Source organism: Plecotus auritus (genome assembly GCF_963455305.1).
Source record: "Plecotus auritus genome assembly, chromosome: 12".
NCBI classification, from domain to species: Eukaryota; Metazoa; Chordata; class Mammalia; order Chiroptera; family Vespertilionidae; genus Plecotus; species Plecotus auritus.
In genome coordinates, this window is record NC_137778.1 from 34086992 (window position 1) to 34104942 (window position 17951).

The window sequence follows — 17951 nt, forward strand, 5'->3', positions numbered from 1 at the left end:
TGACGAGCACTGTAACTGTATGAGACTCACACCACCCAGAGCTGTAGCTCAGAAAAGCCAGCAGGGCATTCCTCTCAGGACATGCCACCCTCGCTCACAAACTCGGGCACGCGAACACCAGGAAAGCAATGTGCACTGGTTTGTCTCCCAAACAAGAATATCATTTATTTGCTGATCAAAACTAGAAGGAAAAGTAAGTAAAAAAGAATTGGAGGAAGAGTAAGGAGCCTTTGGATAAACAATAAGCTTCTTTCATATGTGACTCTGTGTTACCGGGTGACTGTGGATTTCCTCATTACTTTGGTTGTTTGTTTGTTTATATGAGTTTCTTTGTTTTGCCTTGGATTATTTATCTCCGTGTTAGTCGGTGGTGGTGTTTTTTGTTTGAGGTTTAATAACTCTCCAATCGATGCCCTGAGAAGCACAAAAGCCACGGAGATGGAGAACAAAATAATGCGTAGCATCAAAAGGTACACGATCTGAAAGGAGGCGGGCACCTCCTCCTCCAACCTTCGTGGCGGCCCACTGTCAACGCTCCCTCCGTACCCTTGCTCCTCACAGAACGGAGGCGCCCAGCCGTTCAGGCAGTGGCAGTTTCTGTTATTGTTGCAGAAGCCTCTGTCATTGCAATTCTCAGGCACACAGTCCATCTTCAGGGTGGAAATCTCCACACACGTTCTGTTCCAGCATATCCGGTCCTTGCCACAGGAGGTGCCGTCATGGATGACACCCAAGTCAGGAATCCCCATGGATACCATGGCCAGATGGTACCCTAGGCCCCAGCACAACAGATTTTCATTCTGCAGATGAGTAGAAACGACACTCGTGTGATCTGGCATGTCAGGGAGGGTTGGGACGTTTATACACTGCACCCTGCCACATAATGAATTCTGCTTGGTACACTGTTTATAATTACCAACTGAAATAACACCACAGTTCCCATACTGATCCCCTATTAAATTCACTGCTTCATAGCACTGATTAGGAGCCTCCCTGGCATCAGATCCAAAAATGCGCTGGCACTGCATGTATGTGGACCAGCACCCCTTCCTGAAACAACGGGCGTCATACTTGCACGGGGTGCCATCGTGCTTATACGTGTCATCTGGGCAGAAACTCGAGGTCCCATTGCAGTACTCTGCAAGGTCACATTCGTTTTCTTCCTCCCGACACACAAACCCAGATGGACGAAAGTGACATTTATGGCAGCAAAGTCCGGTGCTACACTTGGCACCCCGTTTGAATTTACAATCTGGTTTGCAACAATGCTCTTTCTCACAGTCCTCTTTGGAACCACAGTCACATTCCTCGTCGTCTTCCACAATTTTGTTTCCGCATTTCTTAACCACATACCCTAGTCCTGGGATATCAGTCAGACAGGTTGCTCTTTGACGTACGTAGTTTATATAATCGTTGTAGCTACAATTACTAAACCCAGAGCGTCCACTGCCCATGATGCAGCTATGCTTCCCCCTACATTGGCAGTACTGCGTATCATGCTCCATTCCCACACTGTGGCCTATTTCATGAGCAGTCCACGTGGCAGGTAAAAGGATATTCCTATCTATAATAACACACCCAGATCCGACATGTCCCTTACCACACACTTTCCCCCAGTGCCATGAATTGTGATCAGATAAGTTTCCTTGAACGTATGTATGTTCCCAATCTGCTGGGATCAAAGCATTTAGGGCATGTTTTCTGTATGCTATAAACTGGGTTAAAGCTGAAGCTATTTTATCATATGAAAGTCTTACTTTGCTTCTAGTTGTCCATACTTCAATACCTTTTAGATGTATTCTCAGACTGAGCTCTTGATAGTAAGTATCTATCACCCCAGACATAACAATGGCATCATCTATTACTTGACTAAGATTGGAATTCAAATACAAATATCTCTCGTGATCAAAGACCATGGCCAACTCCAAGTACCTTTGGTGTTTAACGCTGTCAGCAAAGTCACTACGCCGAGGCATGATGTCAGGCTGGGCCATCTGTTCTTCTGTTTCATCACCAGTGAAGTCCCAGATCTGATCCTGAAATTCCCCCTCGTTCTTCAGGAGATATAGGGCATGTTCAAAACTGGAAGAGGCCCTGAGGGGCTCGATTTGGTAATATTTGGCATCAATTTTCAATATGCCTCGGAGCCCCCCCGCGCATGTACTGAGAGTAGCTTCTGAATCCTCAGCTCCTTCCACCACGCCCACATAGCTGCAGTCCCTGGGAATGTAAGGGTGATCCTCCACGAGTTCCCCCTGTTCCGTGTAGGAGAAAACCTGCAGGTGCCGGGGCAACAGAAACCTCTTGGGCCACAGGTGGAGGACATGCTTCTGGCCTTGTACCTGCAGGAGGTAGGACATGCGTTTGGTCACGCCCTGCTCCCCTCCCCGGAAGCTCAGCTTTCTGGGGATGGTGATTTCATAGGAGTCAAACCCCCACTCCGGGTGAAAACTGAAGTCCTCGCCGAGGGAGTCAACCAGGAGCAACGCCAGGACCAGCCCTGGGAGCAAATGGCCTTGGGAGACTAAGGTCCTCACTGACCTCATGGCACAGCTGTCCCCCAGAGAGTCCGCCCCTGCACTTCGCGGCACCGCCGCTAGAGGCGCGCAAAGCGCGGGGGCTCCGTGAGCAGGGGCTGCTGGAGCGCCAGCCTAGGTGTAGGATGGGTCAGGGCGCAGGTCCTGTCCAAGGCATCCAGTTGGTTTTCTGGGCGGCCGTTGGGCGCGCGGGGAAGAAACGCGACAAAGGTGCGCGAGCATCAAAGAGAAAGAGGAACTATTGGCCCGAGGGACGCTGAAAGTCAGAGGGCAGCTTGGCAAAGGAGCAGGACTAGAGAACTGGTGGGAAGAAAGGAGAACCTGTTAAGGTGACTGTCTCCTGTGCCATTTAGTCTGTTTCTACAGGCCCTGGGACACCCCTGATGTTCTCCACCGGCTGGGATCGGCTGTTTATAGGCCTCTCTGCTCACACCGCCGCCACATTGTTCCCAGTTTTCCGCTGGACTCGGTTGAGACAGTGGGCAGGAGCCGGGATCCTGCAGGAGCAGCAGCAGAGCCTGAGAATGTCACTGTAGAAGCTACACCCCACCCCACCCCACCCCACCCCTCCCCAGGCTGCCCCTGGCTTCTGGCAAGAGGACCTGGTGTGACTTTTGGCAGTTTGATGAAGAAGGCCTTGGTGGGGCAGGGCTGGGTGGAGGGGAGAAAATTGTGTGTGTGTTTGGGGGGGGGGTGGTGGGCGGGGGGATATATCTATAATTTTTAAAGAAATAAAGGTTTTTCTATGTAGGTGTCTTTAATTTATCTTAATTAGAGTTTTTAAGTTTCTTGTATATGTACATCGATTTCTCTCTTCAGATTTGGGAGATTTTTGGCTACTGTGTCTTCAATTAGTCTCTTTTCTGAGACTCCCATAATGCATATGTCGTTTCATTTGATGAAATCTGCTAAGTCCTGTAGGCTCCGTTCACTGTTTTCGAATTCTTCGTCTATTTCATTAACTATGAAAGTCCGTTCTGAGTTTGACTCACTGTTTGTTCAGCCTGGTCAAGTTTGCTGCTTAGTCCCGCCAGTGAATTTTTCTGTTTAGGTACTGTGTTCTTCATTGACAGAATATCTGTTTGCTTCTTCGTCATCGTTTTTATTGTTGTTGGTAGTCTCATTTTTCATGCCGCATTTTCTTGAGTTTTTTTAAAGCTATCTATCTGTTCTGTCTTTTCATTCATTGAATACTCTTATGACAGTAACTTCGAATTCCTTCTTTTCTATTTATATATCTTCATTTCTTTGGGCATGTTGTGGTTGCCTGTCTTGTTTTTTTTTTTTTTTTTGTCTTTGGTGTAGTGTTTGGGATTTTTGGTTTCTAAGAATAAGCCAAGCCTCCCAGACTGCTGTCTGGTTTCATCAAGAGTGGACTTTCGCCACACGCCAGGCTTGAGTTTCTGCATATCTCTCAAGTGTTCTCTCTCTCTCTCTCTCTCTCTCTCTCTCTCTCTCTCTCTCTCTGTTTCAAGGTGTTTGCCAGTTTTTACTCAAGTACTCCCTCTAGTGTCTTTGTGTAACATTGCAGCCTCCCTGGTGTAGCAAATCACTATCCTGGGGCTCCACCTATTGTCTGACTGTGGTGCTGAACCCCCCCGTACATACCCCCTCAACAACCCAGTTTTTCTCACCTGACATCAAGAGATGACTTCTGTACCCCAGAGCCAGAATGCATAGGATTTCCTTCACCATTTAGTTTGATTCAACTAATCACTAATGGGAAAGAGTCTATATTTTAAAAAGTTTATCTTGTCCTCTTTATTTTTATTTAAAAAATATTTTTATTGATTTCAGAGAGGAAGGGAGAGGGAGAGATAGAAACATCAATGATGAGAGAGAATCATTGATTGGCTGCCTCCTGCACATCCCCAACTGGAGATTGAGCCTGCAACCTGAGCATGTGCCCTTGACCAGAATCAAACCCGGGACCATTCAGTCTGCAGGCCGATGCTCAATCCATTAAGCCAAATCAGCTAGGGCCTCTTTATTTTTATTCTTATTTTAAAAATGTATTGTTATTGATTTCAGAGAGGAAGGGCAAGGGAAAGATAAGAAACCTCAATGATGAGAGAGAATCATTGATTGGCTGCCTCCTGCACTCCCTTTACTGGGGATTGAGCCCACAAGCCAGGCATGTGCCCTGATTTGGAATTGAACTGTGACCTCTTGGTTCATAGGTCAATGCTCAACCACTGAGCCACACTGGCCAGGCAACTATATGTTATTTTCATAATATTAGGTGTTTAGACATTTGTCAGCTATTGCAGATGTATTTTATTAAAGTACTAGAGGCCCAATGCACGAAATTCATGCACTTGGGGTGGGGAGGGGTCCCTCAGCTCGGTCTGCGCCCTCTTGCAGTCCAGGAGCCCGGGGTGGGGTGGGGAGCAGGCCTAAGCCAGCTGTTGTACATCCTTAGTGCTGCCGTGAAGGTGGGAGAGGCTCCCGCCACCACCACTGCGCTCACCAGCCGTGAGCCTGGCTTCTGGAGCGCACTGACCACCAGGGGCAGCTCCTGCATTGAGCGTCTGCCCACTGGTGGTTAGTGTGCATCATTGCAACCGGTCATTCCACCATTCGGTCAATTTGCATATTAGCCTTTTATTATATAGGATAACCTACAATAGTAAAATGCACAAGTCTTAAGGGAATTTTACAGATGTATACATTTATGTAATTGCCACCTTCAGACTTCAGAAAGATTTTCTTGCCCTCTTTTCAGTCAAGAAGCCTCTCCCACAAACAGCACCCATTCTTTAGATCTCTATTTACCATTGGTTTGTTTTTCCTCAACTTAGATAATGGAATCACACAGTGTATCTTCTTTGGTGTCTGGCTTCCTTTGCTCAATATTATGCCAATGACAATTCCTCATATCGTTGCTTTTTTTTCTTCCCATTTCTGTGTAGCACTCCATTGAATGAAGGAACCATAATTCATCCATCCTGCTGTTTTTGATTCTCTTCAGTTTGGGTGCTCAGAGCCAAAGTAGTGAAGAAGCACACTAGTAAGTAGATCAGGAAAAGACGTTAAATCAGATTATCAATACATCATTCCTTTTACTTTGCGTTCCCCACCTTGACACATCAAAGGAAGGCTGTCAGTAGAAGTTTCTTTAAAAAAACCCAAAACTTTATTGTTGAAAGTATTACATATGTCACCTTTTCCCCCCCATTGGCTCCCCTCCAGCCTACCCTCGCCCCCCAGCCTTCACTACCCTATTGTCTGTGTCCATGGGTTATGCACATATGCATTCAAGGTCTTTGGTTGATTACCTCCCACCCACCCACCCTCCCCAGCCTTCCCTCTGAGATTCCACACTCTATTCCATGCTTCCATGTATCTGGATCCACTCCGTTCATCAGTTTATTTTGTTCATTTGATTCCACATGAGTGAGATCATGTGATACTTGTCTTTCTGACTTATTTCACTTAGCATGATACTCCCAGGTCCCTCCATGCTGTCTCAAAAGGTAGAAGTTTCTTAGAAATGTCACAGATGGAGGGAGAATGATTTAGATAATGTTTGCACCGTCAGATCCACTCTCTTCCTTCCTCCCCCATGCTCTGCCCCCCAGGAAGCTTACTTGTATCAATGGGTCAAATCCAACAGGTTCCTTCATTTTCAGATTTCCTCTTGGATTCAGCAAACAGGAAGTCCAGGGTGGGGGTGGGGCGATGGCTCATTGTGTTCCCGATAGAAGTCACGGCTCTTCCTGAGGTATCTTCCAGGTTCAGTGACCTCTCCCAGCTTTCCTCCCTTTGGACCGAAGTGGTCATCGCTCTGCTGATGCTAGCCAGGCCTTTCTGCACTGCCCGCTAAGGCTCCCCTCCCCCTCACATACACACTTCACAGCCAGTCCTGTTGTAAATGAGCCCTTCTGGTATTACCCTAATTTGAGTTTGCCCACACTTTGCAGTTGGGTCTTGACTGGTGCAAATGTTTTCAATGTGTCTTGCTGCCCAGCTGGTGTGGCTCAGTGGTTGAGCATCAACCTATGAACCAGGAGGTCATGGTTCGATTCCCGGTCAAGGCACATGCCCAGGTTGTGGGCTGGATCCCCAGTGTGGGGAGTGCAGGAGGCAGCCGACCAATGATTCTCTCTCATCATTGGTGTTTCTATCTCTCTCTTCTTCTCCCTTCCTCCTATCTGAAATCAATAAAAATATATTTTAAAAAAATTAGTAAATGTGTCTTGGAAAGCTCCAAGTCAAAAGAAGGAAAAGTTGAATACCTGCTCTCTATCCCGTCCCTCCGCCCCCCACGCACACACACCACACACACCCTCTCTCTTCAGGGCCTTAGCAAGGACTTGGTTCCTATTTCATTTTTAAAATACTGTCCTGCAGGGGAAGTGAAGACCCGGCCACGCTCACAGCTGCCCGCAGGGGAGCACTCACAGAGGCAGAGGCAGCGACAGGCTCGCAGTCCCTTCCCCCTTTGCCCATCGCCCAGGAACTCGGCGCCTCTCCTTGGGCTGGGAGGCTTGTTAGCTGCATGACTGCGTGACCAGGGCCTGGCGTCCAAATCTATCGTCCCAGCTACGTGACTTGACAGCCTTGGCCTCCAGCCTGCCCTCCTTCCTCGGATCTCCGGGCTGGGAGGGCCCTGGATTCTCCCCGCCTCATCGAGGGCTGGGAGTTTAGGCTCCAAGTGGAAGGGGGAGGAGGAAGGTGGGGAGTGGGCCAGGTCTCCCGGAGCAGGTTTCCATGGAGCCAGTCTGAGTTCCCAAAGTCTGAAGAGGAACCCCAGCTCTGAGAGGCCAAGACTTGGGCGAGGCGTTCCTTCGCTCTCAAAAGCATTTTCTTCTCACACCATTACAAAGCCAACATGAAGCTCTCCACATGTATTATGTATGTTTATATAAAACTGTAACCCTCTCGGGATAACCATTATGTGCTGCCAGTTGTGTTAAAACGTTATTTCGGCAAATATGCCATGGAAATTGATAGGAGGTGGCTAATGCCACAGTTATCACCAATGTCCAATATCTGTGTTCAAGCATTCACTTGATTGACTCTGCAAGTACATGAATAAACTTGGTAACATATTTATATGCAAAATACTATTTTATAACTGTATCTATTAAGTTCTCTATAAAACCTGAGGAATAATATTGCACACTGACCGTTTGGGTCCCAGCACCATCAGCATTACTCGGTAGATCCTAATTCTCAGCTCTGCCTTCGGCAAACACCACCGTTTTCACTGGAAGGCCCTGTGTCCTGAGCAACTGTCTCACCAGCTGGTGCAAAGGAAAGTGACTCAGTCTTGCGATGCTTCCTAAGTGACAGAAGCGCCTTCCTCTGTGACAGAAGCGCCTTCCTTGATTTAGGATCTGCCTGGAGAGAGAAGAAAGGCACCCCTGTGCCCGGCCCTGTGGGCTCAGCATGGAAAGCAAAGGATTTCTCTCGAAGAGGAAGGAGGGCACGAGGTAGTCACCACGGGACCAGGACACAGGAACGGGAAATGAAAACCGCCACGCCACTGAGTCCGACATGTAACTGGTTTTATTTTGTGATACAAATGCGTTCATATAAATTTTATCTTAACTACTTTTAGAATGAAACTTTGAAAAGTAAAAACAAAGTGTGCATTTTCCTTACTATGCCTAGTTAGGAATATGCAGTCATCTTATTGGTTATGGGCCTTCTCATACAAACATATAATATCACTCTTAAGAGAAATGTACACAGGGAAGGAGCATAGTACCAGACAGATAGGGATGGAGCCCTGGGGCATAGAACCGTCCAATCAAAGGGTCATCATGCAGTCAATGTATTGGTCAAGGCCAAATTCCTCAAGCCACCTGCCGACAGCACACTCCACCTTTGGTTCCTTTCTGTGCAAGAACTGTGAGCTAACAAATTTAATAGTCAGATGACGTAATGGACTTGAGCATCATAGCTGATGGCTTACACTAAAGACTTTAAGTCTCTCTTGCCCTCAAACCCCCACCTCTCTCACCATCATGTAAGTCAGCAAATGATGCTTCACACAAAACAGAAATAAACAAATAAAAAAATCCCCAGAGGATGACAGAAGAATCAAAGGAAGAATTTATAAAAATAAACCAAAAGTGGGGGGTTGACCTATACATGGTATAAAAAGCTCTGTCCCCTTAGAAGTTCGTCTGCCATTCGGAACCAAATGAGAAAGGGAGTCTCCCACTCACCGTCTCTTCTATTAGTTATGATACAACTCAAGGGTCCTCAGAACCTCAGAGACCGACCAGTGCCTGAAAGGCAGTACCTTCATCACTGAAGCCTGTGGTCTGTGACGGCAGCTTTCTCGTTCCTTCCCCGAAAGAAACCCAAGGGGCTCCACGGAGAAACAAGCGAGTGAGGCCTACAGTGCTCGGAGAGGGAGGTTATAAAAGATTCAAACTGCTGGATCAGAGGTGACACTCTCAGTAAGTGGGGCAGCTGTGGCGGTTCAGACAGGTGACCCCCCACCTGTGAATTAACAAATGGGGCCACGGACAGAGTCAGCAGTTAGTGACAGAATGTTACACATGATGGAAGGGGCTGGTAGAGCTGCCACCTGAGAGAATAAAATGCAGAATGAATCAACAACCTGCTTATATGAGAGCAGAACGAATTCTTTTTCTTGGCTCATGAACTTGGGCAGGACTGAAAAGCATCATTTGTAGACTGCCCTGCTAACAGACACGATGGGCTTCTCTGGACGGGGCCACAGGCAGATAAAGCAAGTAAGCGGGGGGCCCTGGTGAACACTGTCAGCCGCAGCAGGAATGAAGACTTTTATTCACACCAAAACAGAGCAGGCAACTCCCCTATTAATGTCCACCCCCTGCTCTGGGAGAACTGATGGCCCTGGTGTCATGACAGCACAGCACCAGGTAGATGTGACCGTGTGGCCACAGGACCAATAATTTTCCGACTCAGGGAAAAGAGGCGGGGGGGTGAGGGGAGCTATTCTTTATCTTCTTACTTCTGGTGTTACCTAGAACACTCCTGCCCCTGACCCAGGGTCAAGGAAGCTGCCAAGACCACAAATACAAAGAGCAGACTTAGGTGAGATGCATTTCCACACTGAACATGAGGGTGTCGAGGACAGCGAGTCTGTAACTGTCCATTGTTATCTTAGACAGTGATTCTAGGAAAGAAAAATATCCCTGATAAGCTTGTTAGTGACCTAAAAGGAGATGTCATGACTGCTCCAAAGGAAATGCAATGGTAGCAAAAAGTAGCAAGGGCTGCCTCATCGTTCCTCTCTTTCCAAAGGACTGGCCTAGACCCTAGAAAGCTAGGCCAAGGCTCCATGTCTTGCCCTTGAAAATCCCTGTGTTCGGTGAGAACCTACTGGGGGCACCAGTAACTCAGCCCATCTCGTGCGGAAGGAAGACTGATGCATGGGCCTGTGATCAGAAAGAGGAAAGGGAAGACAGCTGCCACGGGCTGCCCGGGGCCGAGGCCAGTTCCATTCTAGAAGGCGAGGGAATATCGTCTGAGACATTTTCTTCTGTGAGGACCGATGGAAGGGAAGGCTCAATATACAGACAGCATCGTCTGCTAGGTGAGTGAGGGGAGCCCTTGAGGGTTCCGGGGGGGCGGGGGGTGCAGGGGGAGGCACAGGGTTCCCAGGGGAGTCAGTGCGCTGCTGGCCAGGGAGGAAAGGCACCTGCCAGTGGGAACACTTCTTGCATCAGTGAGTTTATCTCTTGGTCATTCCAACATTCCAAGTCTTTGTGTGTGTTTTTTTAAGGGTCATAGTACCCACACTGCCAAGGGTAGAACTGCACACTGACTAGGCCCACGAACAGAAAGACGGACTCTCACCCTCCCTCCCGTAAGGTTTCCATGAAGCCCTGTGTGCAGGCCAGGGAACGCGGGGAGCATCCTGAAGAGATCTCCTGTCCCAAAATCGGGTTGAAAGAAAAATATTTTGCTCCTCTTCCAGGAATGCTGTCAGGCAGGAGGATGCCGAATGTCCGTTTCCAAAGAAACAGGAAGGTTTATGCTGAGAACCATAACCAAAGCAACCCCGAGAGACCCCCAGGGAGAGTGGAAAACGGGAGGGAAAAGGCAGTGAAAGTTACGTTCCAGAGCAGGAATGGTTAAAGGCACAGAGGCCGGGCCGGTACCTTGCTGGTGTGGCTGCGACCACAGACAGGTGCAAAATTCAAAGCACCAAACGAAGTCAGAAGAATTGCCAAGGCTGAGAGGATGAGACAGGTCATCCAGCGAGCATTCCAGGGACAATTCCCCGTGGAATCTTCTCATGGACAGGGCAGGAGCCCCCAGGGCGTACAACGCAGTCCCAGCTGCAAGAATGTCTGAGCTATAACAGGCATCCGTCCATTCTCCAAGTAAGAGAGTAAACATGGTCCCAAGTCTTGTGTTCATCTTGCATTTCCACACACTTGGCTTGACGGGCAAGAGATTAGGAGGCGTGCTGCTCCCTCCCAGGGCCCTGCAGACATGCGCTGATGCTGACGGAACTGCTTCCCTTGCAGTAGCTGAAAGGTAAGAGCGTCTCCTCTCTTCTGCCTCCAGAAACTGGTTCCAGAGATTTCTTCATTTCTCTCCCGGATGACCTTCATTTGTCCTCAGCAGCATTTACAATAGGCAGTTCTGTCCCTGCACCGGAGGCAGGCTCTTTCACGCGTAAACCTGCATGTTGCTGCGTGCTGGCTCAGACATGTGTGTCCCCGGTCCCCGCGGACCTCCTCCGGCACCCCCAGGAGTGGGGCTGGTGGTCACATCTGACCAGTCAGAAGCAGAGTGGGGTGACGAACTTGACCACTGGTCAGGAGACTCTGGGGATGGGGTCAGGTAGGGATGCTCCCCCTGCAGGTGACCACTGTGGCTGGGCGTTCGCTCGGCGGCATTGGAGGAAGCGTAACTATGCTGTGAAGGGGGGGTGGGATACTTGCCCACGGAGGCTGGGAAAGGGTGGTAGGTAGGGAGGATGGTCTGAACGACCTGCCCGTCCTGCTGGGGCATCACGGCAGCAGGGAACGCCATGCTGGGCAAACGAGCCATTTCTGGAATCTGGTACATGGTGGGCATGGGGCCTGCAGCAGCTGGAGGGCAGCTGGACTGAGGCTGGGGCGCCCCAGCGGGTTGGGCAATCCCACCTTTGGGGATTAGCTGGAAAGTCACGATGGGGGGCAAGGGCTCCCGGGGGGCGGTCATATGCTTCCCTTCCGGCGGCCTGCTCTGAGGAGCTATGCCAGGAGGGGTGCCCTCAGCTGGTGCCAGTACCATACCAAACATCTCATTGTACTGGCTCTCATTCATCTCCATGCGGTTCATCCAGTCTGCCGGGACAGGGACCGGATGCAGCCTACCCACGCTCCCCGCACTGCCACTGCCTGGGGGCACCATGTGGTGGTGGGACAGCAGCTGGCTCACCGAGGGAAGCACAGTGCCGGGCCCGTGGGCCAAAGGCTGGATCTCACGGAGGTTAGAGAAGGACAGCGCATGCTGCGCGTGGACGGGGGCAGGGCCCGCGGCCGTGGCCAGCATGGAGTTGGGCGAGGCCTGTAAGAGGCCAGGAGATGTGATCATTGGGGAGGAGGTGGTGTCGGAAACGTAGGTGTGAGGGGACTCGAGGGAATCGACGGGGGACAGAGTCACGGAGCTCTCCGACAGCTGGGCCTTGTCACTCAGCGACTTCTTTCTCCTGCCACCCTTGGCCTCCTTGCCCTCCTTGGCCAGGTTAGGGAGGCTGGTGGGCATGGCACTCTTGGCGTTGGGCCGCCTGGGCTTCTTGCCCATCGGAGTGTGTTTGAGGCTGAGGAAGGACCGGTTGGGCCCGCAGATGACGGGGGAGAGGGCGGAGGTCAGCACGGAGCCCGGAGGGCTCGGCGCCACGTTGTACTCGTCCAGCAGGCGCACGATGTCGTGGTGCATGCGCTCCCGAGCCACGTCCCGGGGTAGGCGGTCCATGTGGTCTGTGATGTCCCGGTTGGCAAAATGGTCTAAGAGGATCTTGGCGGCCTCATAGCTCCCCTCCCGGGCAGCAAGGAACAGAGGCGTCTCCTCCTGCAGGGAAGGCCCACAAAGAGCATCGTTGAATGACTCTTGAGAACAGAGCAATGCTTCTCAATCCCTTTACTATCACCCCCCGTTAGACATTTTCCCCCAAACTGCCTCTCTGAGTGAAATTTTAATGCCACCGATAAACTGTCTCTCTAGCTACGTGCTGAACGGATATCTACGCTTCAGGAGAAAGAGTACGACTATTTCACCCCAGCCCAGGAACCAATGCTGCCGTTGAGGGCAGTGTCTCCTTAGGTGGGAATGTGTGAACTCAAGCATGCCGCTGAGGCAGAGCGTCGTAAAAGAGCACTGAGCTCATCAAAGTAGGAGAACGAGTTAGACATAAGCAAGGCAGCAGGGGAGAACCGAAAGCATGTGCAGAGCTGGGAAAACAGGGAAAAGTGAAAGAAAGCTGAGAAAGGACATGCACAAAGAAGAGCTAAGTAGGAGGAAGGGAGAAGATGAGCCAGAGGGGGAAGCCTGACCTAAAACTCAGAGGAAGAAAAGCAAACAGGAAAACACCTGGTGTCCAAGAACAGAGAAGAAGCGCAGCATGAAAACAAACAAGAGGAAGGAAGTGAGCAAGAGCAGAACAGGGCACAGCAGAAGGGCCGTCAAAGACGAGAGGCAGCGAGGCTGCACCGAGTTACATGCAGAAGGGCATGCAGCAGTGGGCAGAGGCTCAGCCCCGGCCCTTCCCTTGGGGATCCCGATGCCCTTCCTCAAGCTCCCGTCCAGCCTGCTCCCACCTCTGTCTACACTGATCACAGGCGGAGCTGCGGGAGGCAGGGGAGGCCTCAGATGCTGGGCGCTGCTGGGCCTGCCCTCCCGCTCGGAGCCCAGACTGCACCTTGTTGTCCTGCATGTCTCGGTTGGCCCCATTTTTCAGCAGCAAAAGCGTCGCCTCCACGTTGTTGACAGCTGCTGCCCAGTGAAGAGCAGATTTTCCTGCAAGAGAAACGTGCGTGTCAGCAGACTGTGTAGAGGACACGTCCCGCTCCTCGCATCAGGAAGTCAGTTCCCTGTGGGGTCCAAGGACAAACTCCAAGTATTCCCTCCTTTCCTCGTTCTAGAAATACTGCGTGCAGGCTGCTCTGCCTCCAGAGGACCTCCCGGGATTAGGACCATTTGTCTGTGGTGCCCCTGCCCTCCTGCCGCACTGAAGACAGTATTTACGTATTACACGCCAGAATGTATACTTAGGATCTCTAACGGTGCCCCATCCCAGGGAATCCGGCTCTCAGATGTCCTCATGAGAGTGGCAGGCCAGGAGCTTACACAGGCAAACCTTTCACAGATCTGCTTTGAGGCTCTGAACCCTCCCTAACAATCCCTTCCCATCTTCATCCACGCACCTCCCAACGGCTCAGCTCTCCAAGCTCAATATGTTAAAAGACTGGATGGACAAATGAACCTTCAGTGGGTATGGACCCCAGACAGGTCTTTAAGGATCAACAACTCTCCCCCTTAGAGGATGCTCTGCAGGTCAGAATCCCAACCCCTACCGTGGTCGTCCACCGCGTTCACGTCTGCTTGGCAGTTGATCAGCTCCGCCACCATCCCCTCCACAGCCAGGCGTGCAGCCAGGATCAGGGGTGTGGTGCCGTCATTCATCCTGGCATCCAGATCGGTCACCCGGTTGCGGATCAGGATCTAGAAGGGGAAGTACAGGAGAGAGAGTCACCTGGATGAAGAATGTAATGACGCTGAGAGAAGAACTAAGGGCATCGTAGTGGAGGCCACGCTGTGAGTTCCTGGAGGGGAAGAAATGTCTTGTTCTTTTTGGGCCCGAGTCTCTACCAGGATCAATCAACAGATGTTTGTGGAATGAATGAATGAATGAATGAATGAACAAACAAACATGTGCTCAAGACAATGGCTCCATGTAAAGTGAAGTCCCACTAGTTTCTAAAGAAAGAAGAGGGATGTGGAAAAATACCACCACCTCCATTTCGGTGCACAGGTGCTTCCAATCTCCTCAGAAGGGTACCATACAAGGGCATCAAGGAGCACACTGTGACTCACGTAAAGAAAACCACAAAGGAGCCCGTGGAAGCCCACGTGGCCAGGTAAACCTGCAGGCAGAAGCTGACACTAGCAAAGGCTTCATCACAGGCACCACTCCCCTCGATCTACTCATCTGGGAGGCATTCTGGCTCCTCAGAAAACCACGTGATTCGCACTCAGAACACTGCTATCCGCTCTACCGCCACCTGGCTACAGACAATTAGGTCAGTCTGCCTGCCTCCCTTTTCCGGCTTTCCCATCTAGCAAGCACGGCTCTGCCAGCTGCTTTATTCTCTGAAAGAATTACTGAGTGAATGTAATGGGATGCCAAGTGCCTTAACAAAGATAAGACACTACAGATCCCATTCTTTACCTGGAAAACACCTTGGGCATCAGCTGCCACTGCAGCATGGAGAGGGCAGCGGCCCATGTTGTCCTGGGCGTTGGCGTCTGCACCTGCGTCCAGGAGACGCTTGGCGGCATCTGCCCTCGAGTAGCGTGCGGCCAGGTGCAGGGCCATCTCGCCGGTCCGGTCTGTCTGGGCCTGGAGGCTGGCCCCCTGGTAGACCAAGTCTGTGATGATGTTGGCAGACGAGTCCTCTGCATCTTCATCTTCCTCACTCATGTCTGAGCTGCCTCCTCGGAGGGAAGCCAGCATCAGTGGGGTGCACCCATCTACAGGAAAGGAGAACCCGGGAACTCAGGAGGAGAAAGGCACTCGTGTTCAATGAACCCCACTGCCAGAGATTATACATGAGTCACGTTATTCAACTGGGAAGAATCCCTGTGCTTCTGGTGACACTGGCCACCTGCTCTTCCTCTGGGAATGGCCCCCCAGTAAAGGATAATGAGGCAGCAAGAAGGGTTCTTCTTGAAGTTAAACAAGCTTTCTGTGCAAGTTTCTAAGTGCTATGCTATTTTTAAATGGACAATTTAAAATATTCAGTGTTAATAGAACTACAGGCACTGAAGTTTCAGCTAAATGAATTCTCTATCCCTCTGCTCTGATACGATTTTTCTGTTGTACTAAATGAATTCTCCATCCCTCTGCTTTGATATGATTTTTCTGTTGTACTAAAATCTGTCTCGTCCTAGCCGGTTTGGCCCACAGACTGAAGGGTTGCAGATTCGATTCCAGTCAAGGGCACGTACCTCGGTTGCAGGCTCGATCCCTAGCCCCTGTCGGGGTGTGTGCAGGAGGCAACCTATCGATGTGTCTCTGTCTCTCCCCCTCCCTCCCATTCTCTAAAAATCAATGGAAAAAATATCCTCGGATGAGGATTAATAAAAAACAAAACAAAACAAAACACCCAAACCCCACCCCCAAAACACGAACAAAAAAGTAAATGAAATCTCTCATATAATCAGCCCACATGTTCACAAGCACGCTGGACGTGAAGCGGTGTGCGATCCTCCCCTGTCTGCTCCTGTGAGTTCATGTCTGCGTGCCTGTATTCCTCAAGCATTCGTCTCCTCATGCTGACTCAGCGCCTGGGAAACTGGCTGGGGGCACATCACCAAGCAGGGCAGACACGGGAGGGACAACATAGAACCCACAAAGGCGTGGCCTCGGGAGGGGAGGCTGGGTGCTGACCTGGGCCCCGGACGTTCACGTCCAGCACGTCCACCTCCTGCTCCGCCTGCGGGGGCGTCAGGGCCAGTGACGGGGTCCTGCGGATGTCTGCGGCCTCGAGGTGCTGCTGTGTCCATGGGCGTCGATCGATGGGGTCGTCTTCTGATAGCAAAGCCTCGGCTTCAGCCTGCAAGGGGACGGCACACCGGCTGTGAAGCTGCCCACCACCAGGAGCTGCGGACGAAGCTAGTCCCGAGCCTCCCGCCAGCTTCCCCTCAGCCCCGCCTCTAACCCTCAGATCTGCATCCACGGCTGCCTCCCAGCTCCTGCTCACCTGTCCCGGGTCACCGTCCAGCTCTCCCACCTCCACCGCCCAAACTCTAGCCTCAGCCTTAATACCTGAGTGTCTACCTACCTAACATGCTATTTATACACTGAGTGGCCAGGTTATTATGATCTCTGAATGCATAATAATCTGGCCACTTAGTGTATATCCTATATAATAAAAGGCTAATATGCAAATTGTCCCCTCGACCAGGAGTTCGACCAGCAGGCAGGCCAGCCAACCGCCCATGTCCCCTCCCACTGGCCAGACTCCACCCATGCACGAATTCATGCACCAGGCCTCTAATATGTATACACACACACACACACACACACACACACACACTGAGTGGCCAGATTATTATGCGTTCAGAGATCATAATAATCTGGCCACTCAGTGTAGGTCCCCAAGGTGCCATTTGCTTGCTTCTTGGCATTTGCTCATGCTGTTCTCTCTGTCTGCCAGGGTCTCTCCCAATCCTCTGATTAACTCCTACCGCCCCTTCAAATGACTTTGGACTTTAATTCCTCCTGTGGGTCCTGAAGAGCACTCTGCTCACCTCTCCTTCCTGACCACATGCTGGGTGCTCCCGGGTGCCTGCACCCCAGCCTCTACCATTAGACAGACTAAGGTTCCGGAGAACAGGGGCCATGCCCTTCCCAGGGCTGCCTCCCTGTGAACAAACAAGTGCCCGGCACAGAGCAAGCGCCCGGGAAATAGTTGTTGAGCAATAATTATTATTGCAATTTTAAAAGCAGCTGCCTGTTACTGAATATCTAGCATGGGATAAAGGTACTGCTGTATTTAATCCCCACAGCAACTCACAGAGAAAAGAATTATTAATATCCCCATTAACAGCATTATTTTACAAACAAGGGTAATTACATACAAGGAAGTTAAATAATTTGCCAGCTACCAAGCAGCAGAGTTTTGGACTTGACTCTGACTGTGCTCAGTGCGTGCCGGTAATACTCAAGGTCCACCTCCTCACGCTGATTTAGAATACCCACGGGACGCACACATGTCCCAGCCACGTATAGCTACGGACCGATGGCCTCCCTTTCCACCTCAGCCCCATCCCAATCCACTTCTTACTTCTAAATGGCTTTAGTTCCTAGGTCCCCTAAAGCCGATGGCCACTAAACCCTCTAAAGCTGATGGCCACTGGCTTCTTCACTGTTAATCCCACCCTCCCTTCCAGAGGGGAAATGCCCGACAGAGCAAGGGCGAGATGGAGCCAGCAGGAAACTGTATTTACACACCTCAGTCCTTACTTGGCTACCATCTGTGGCACTTCAGGAAGGAAGCAGGCTTGTTTTATTATTCTTAGAGTTCTTATTGAAAACATACATAGGTCACCCACGGCCAGCAATGGACCTAGAGATCCCTGCCTTTCATGACAACCTGGGATAGCTGTTGCCCGAGCAACCTATAAAGATGATCACTCCCATGTGGGACACTCCTGCTCCCAAGGACAGAAACGGAAATGTGACCC

General features: G+C 50.7%; 2 protein-coding genes across 2 annotated transcripts in view; both read right to left on the bottom strand.

Moving 5' to 3' along the window:
• Window positions 1–269: 269 nt before the first annotated feature.
• On the bottom strand, window positions 270–2546 carry LOC308237301 (disintegrin and metalloproteinase domain-containing protein 30-like; the record flags this gene model as incomplete). The annotated part of the gene is made up of 1 exon (XM_080647867.1): window positions 270–2546. One exon carries the CDS (start codon window positions 2544–2546, stop codon window positions 270–272), a length of 2277 nt encoding a protein of 758 aa, XP_080503993.1.
• A 5487-nt stretch (window positions 2547–8033) lies between these two features.
• The window catches only part of NOTCH2 (notch receptor 2), a 132758-nt gene continuing 122840 nt past the window's right edge, over window positions 8034–17951 (bottom strand). Inside the window, exons 30-34 of the mRNA XM_080649198.1 lie at window positions 16153–16318; window positions 14932–15233; window positions 14057–14204; window positions 13402–13499; window positions 8034–12554 (exon numbers count right to left, since the gene is read on the bottom strand). Of these exons, the coding sequence (XP_080505324.1) occupies window positions 11166–12554; window positions 13402–13499; window positions 14057–14204; window positions 14932–15233; window positions 16153–16318 (2103 nt within the window). The 3' untranslated portion in view covers window positions 8034–11165. The remainder of the gene's footprint in view (window positions 12555–13401; window positions 13500–14056; window positions 14205–14931; window positions 15234–16152; window positions 16319–17951) is intronic.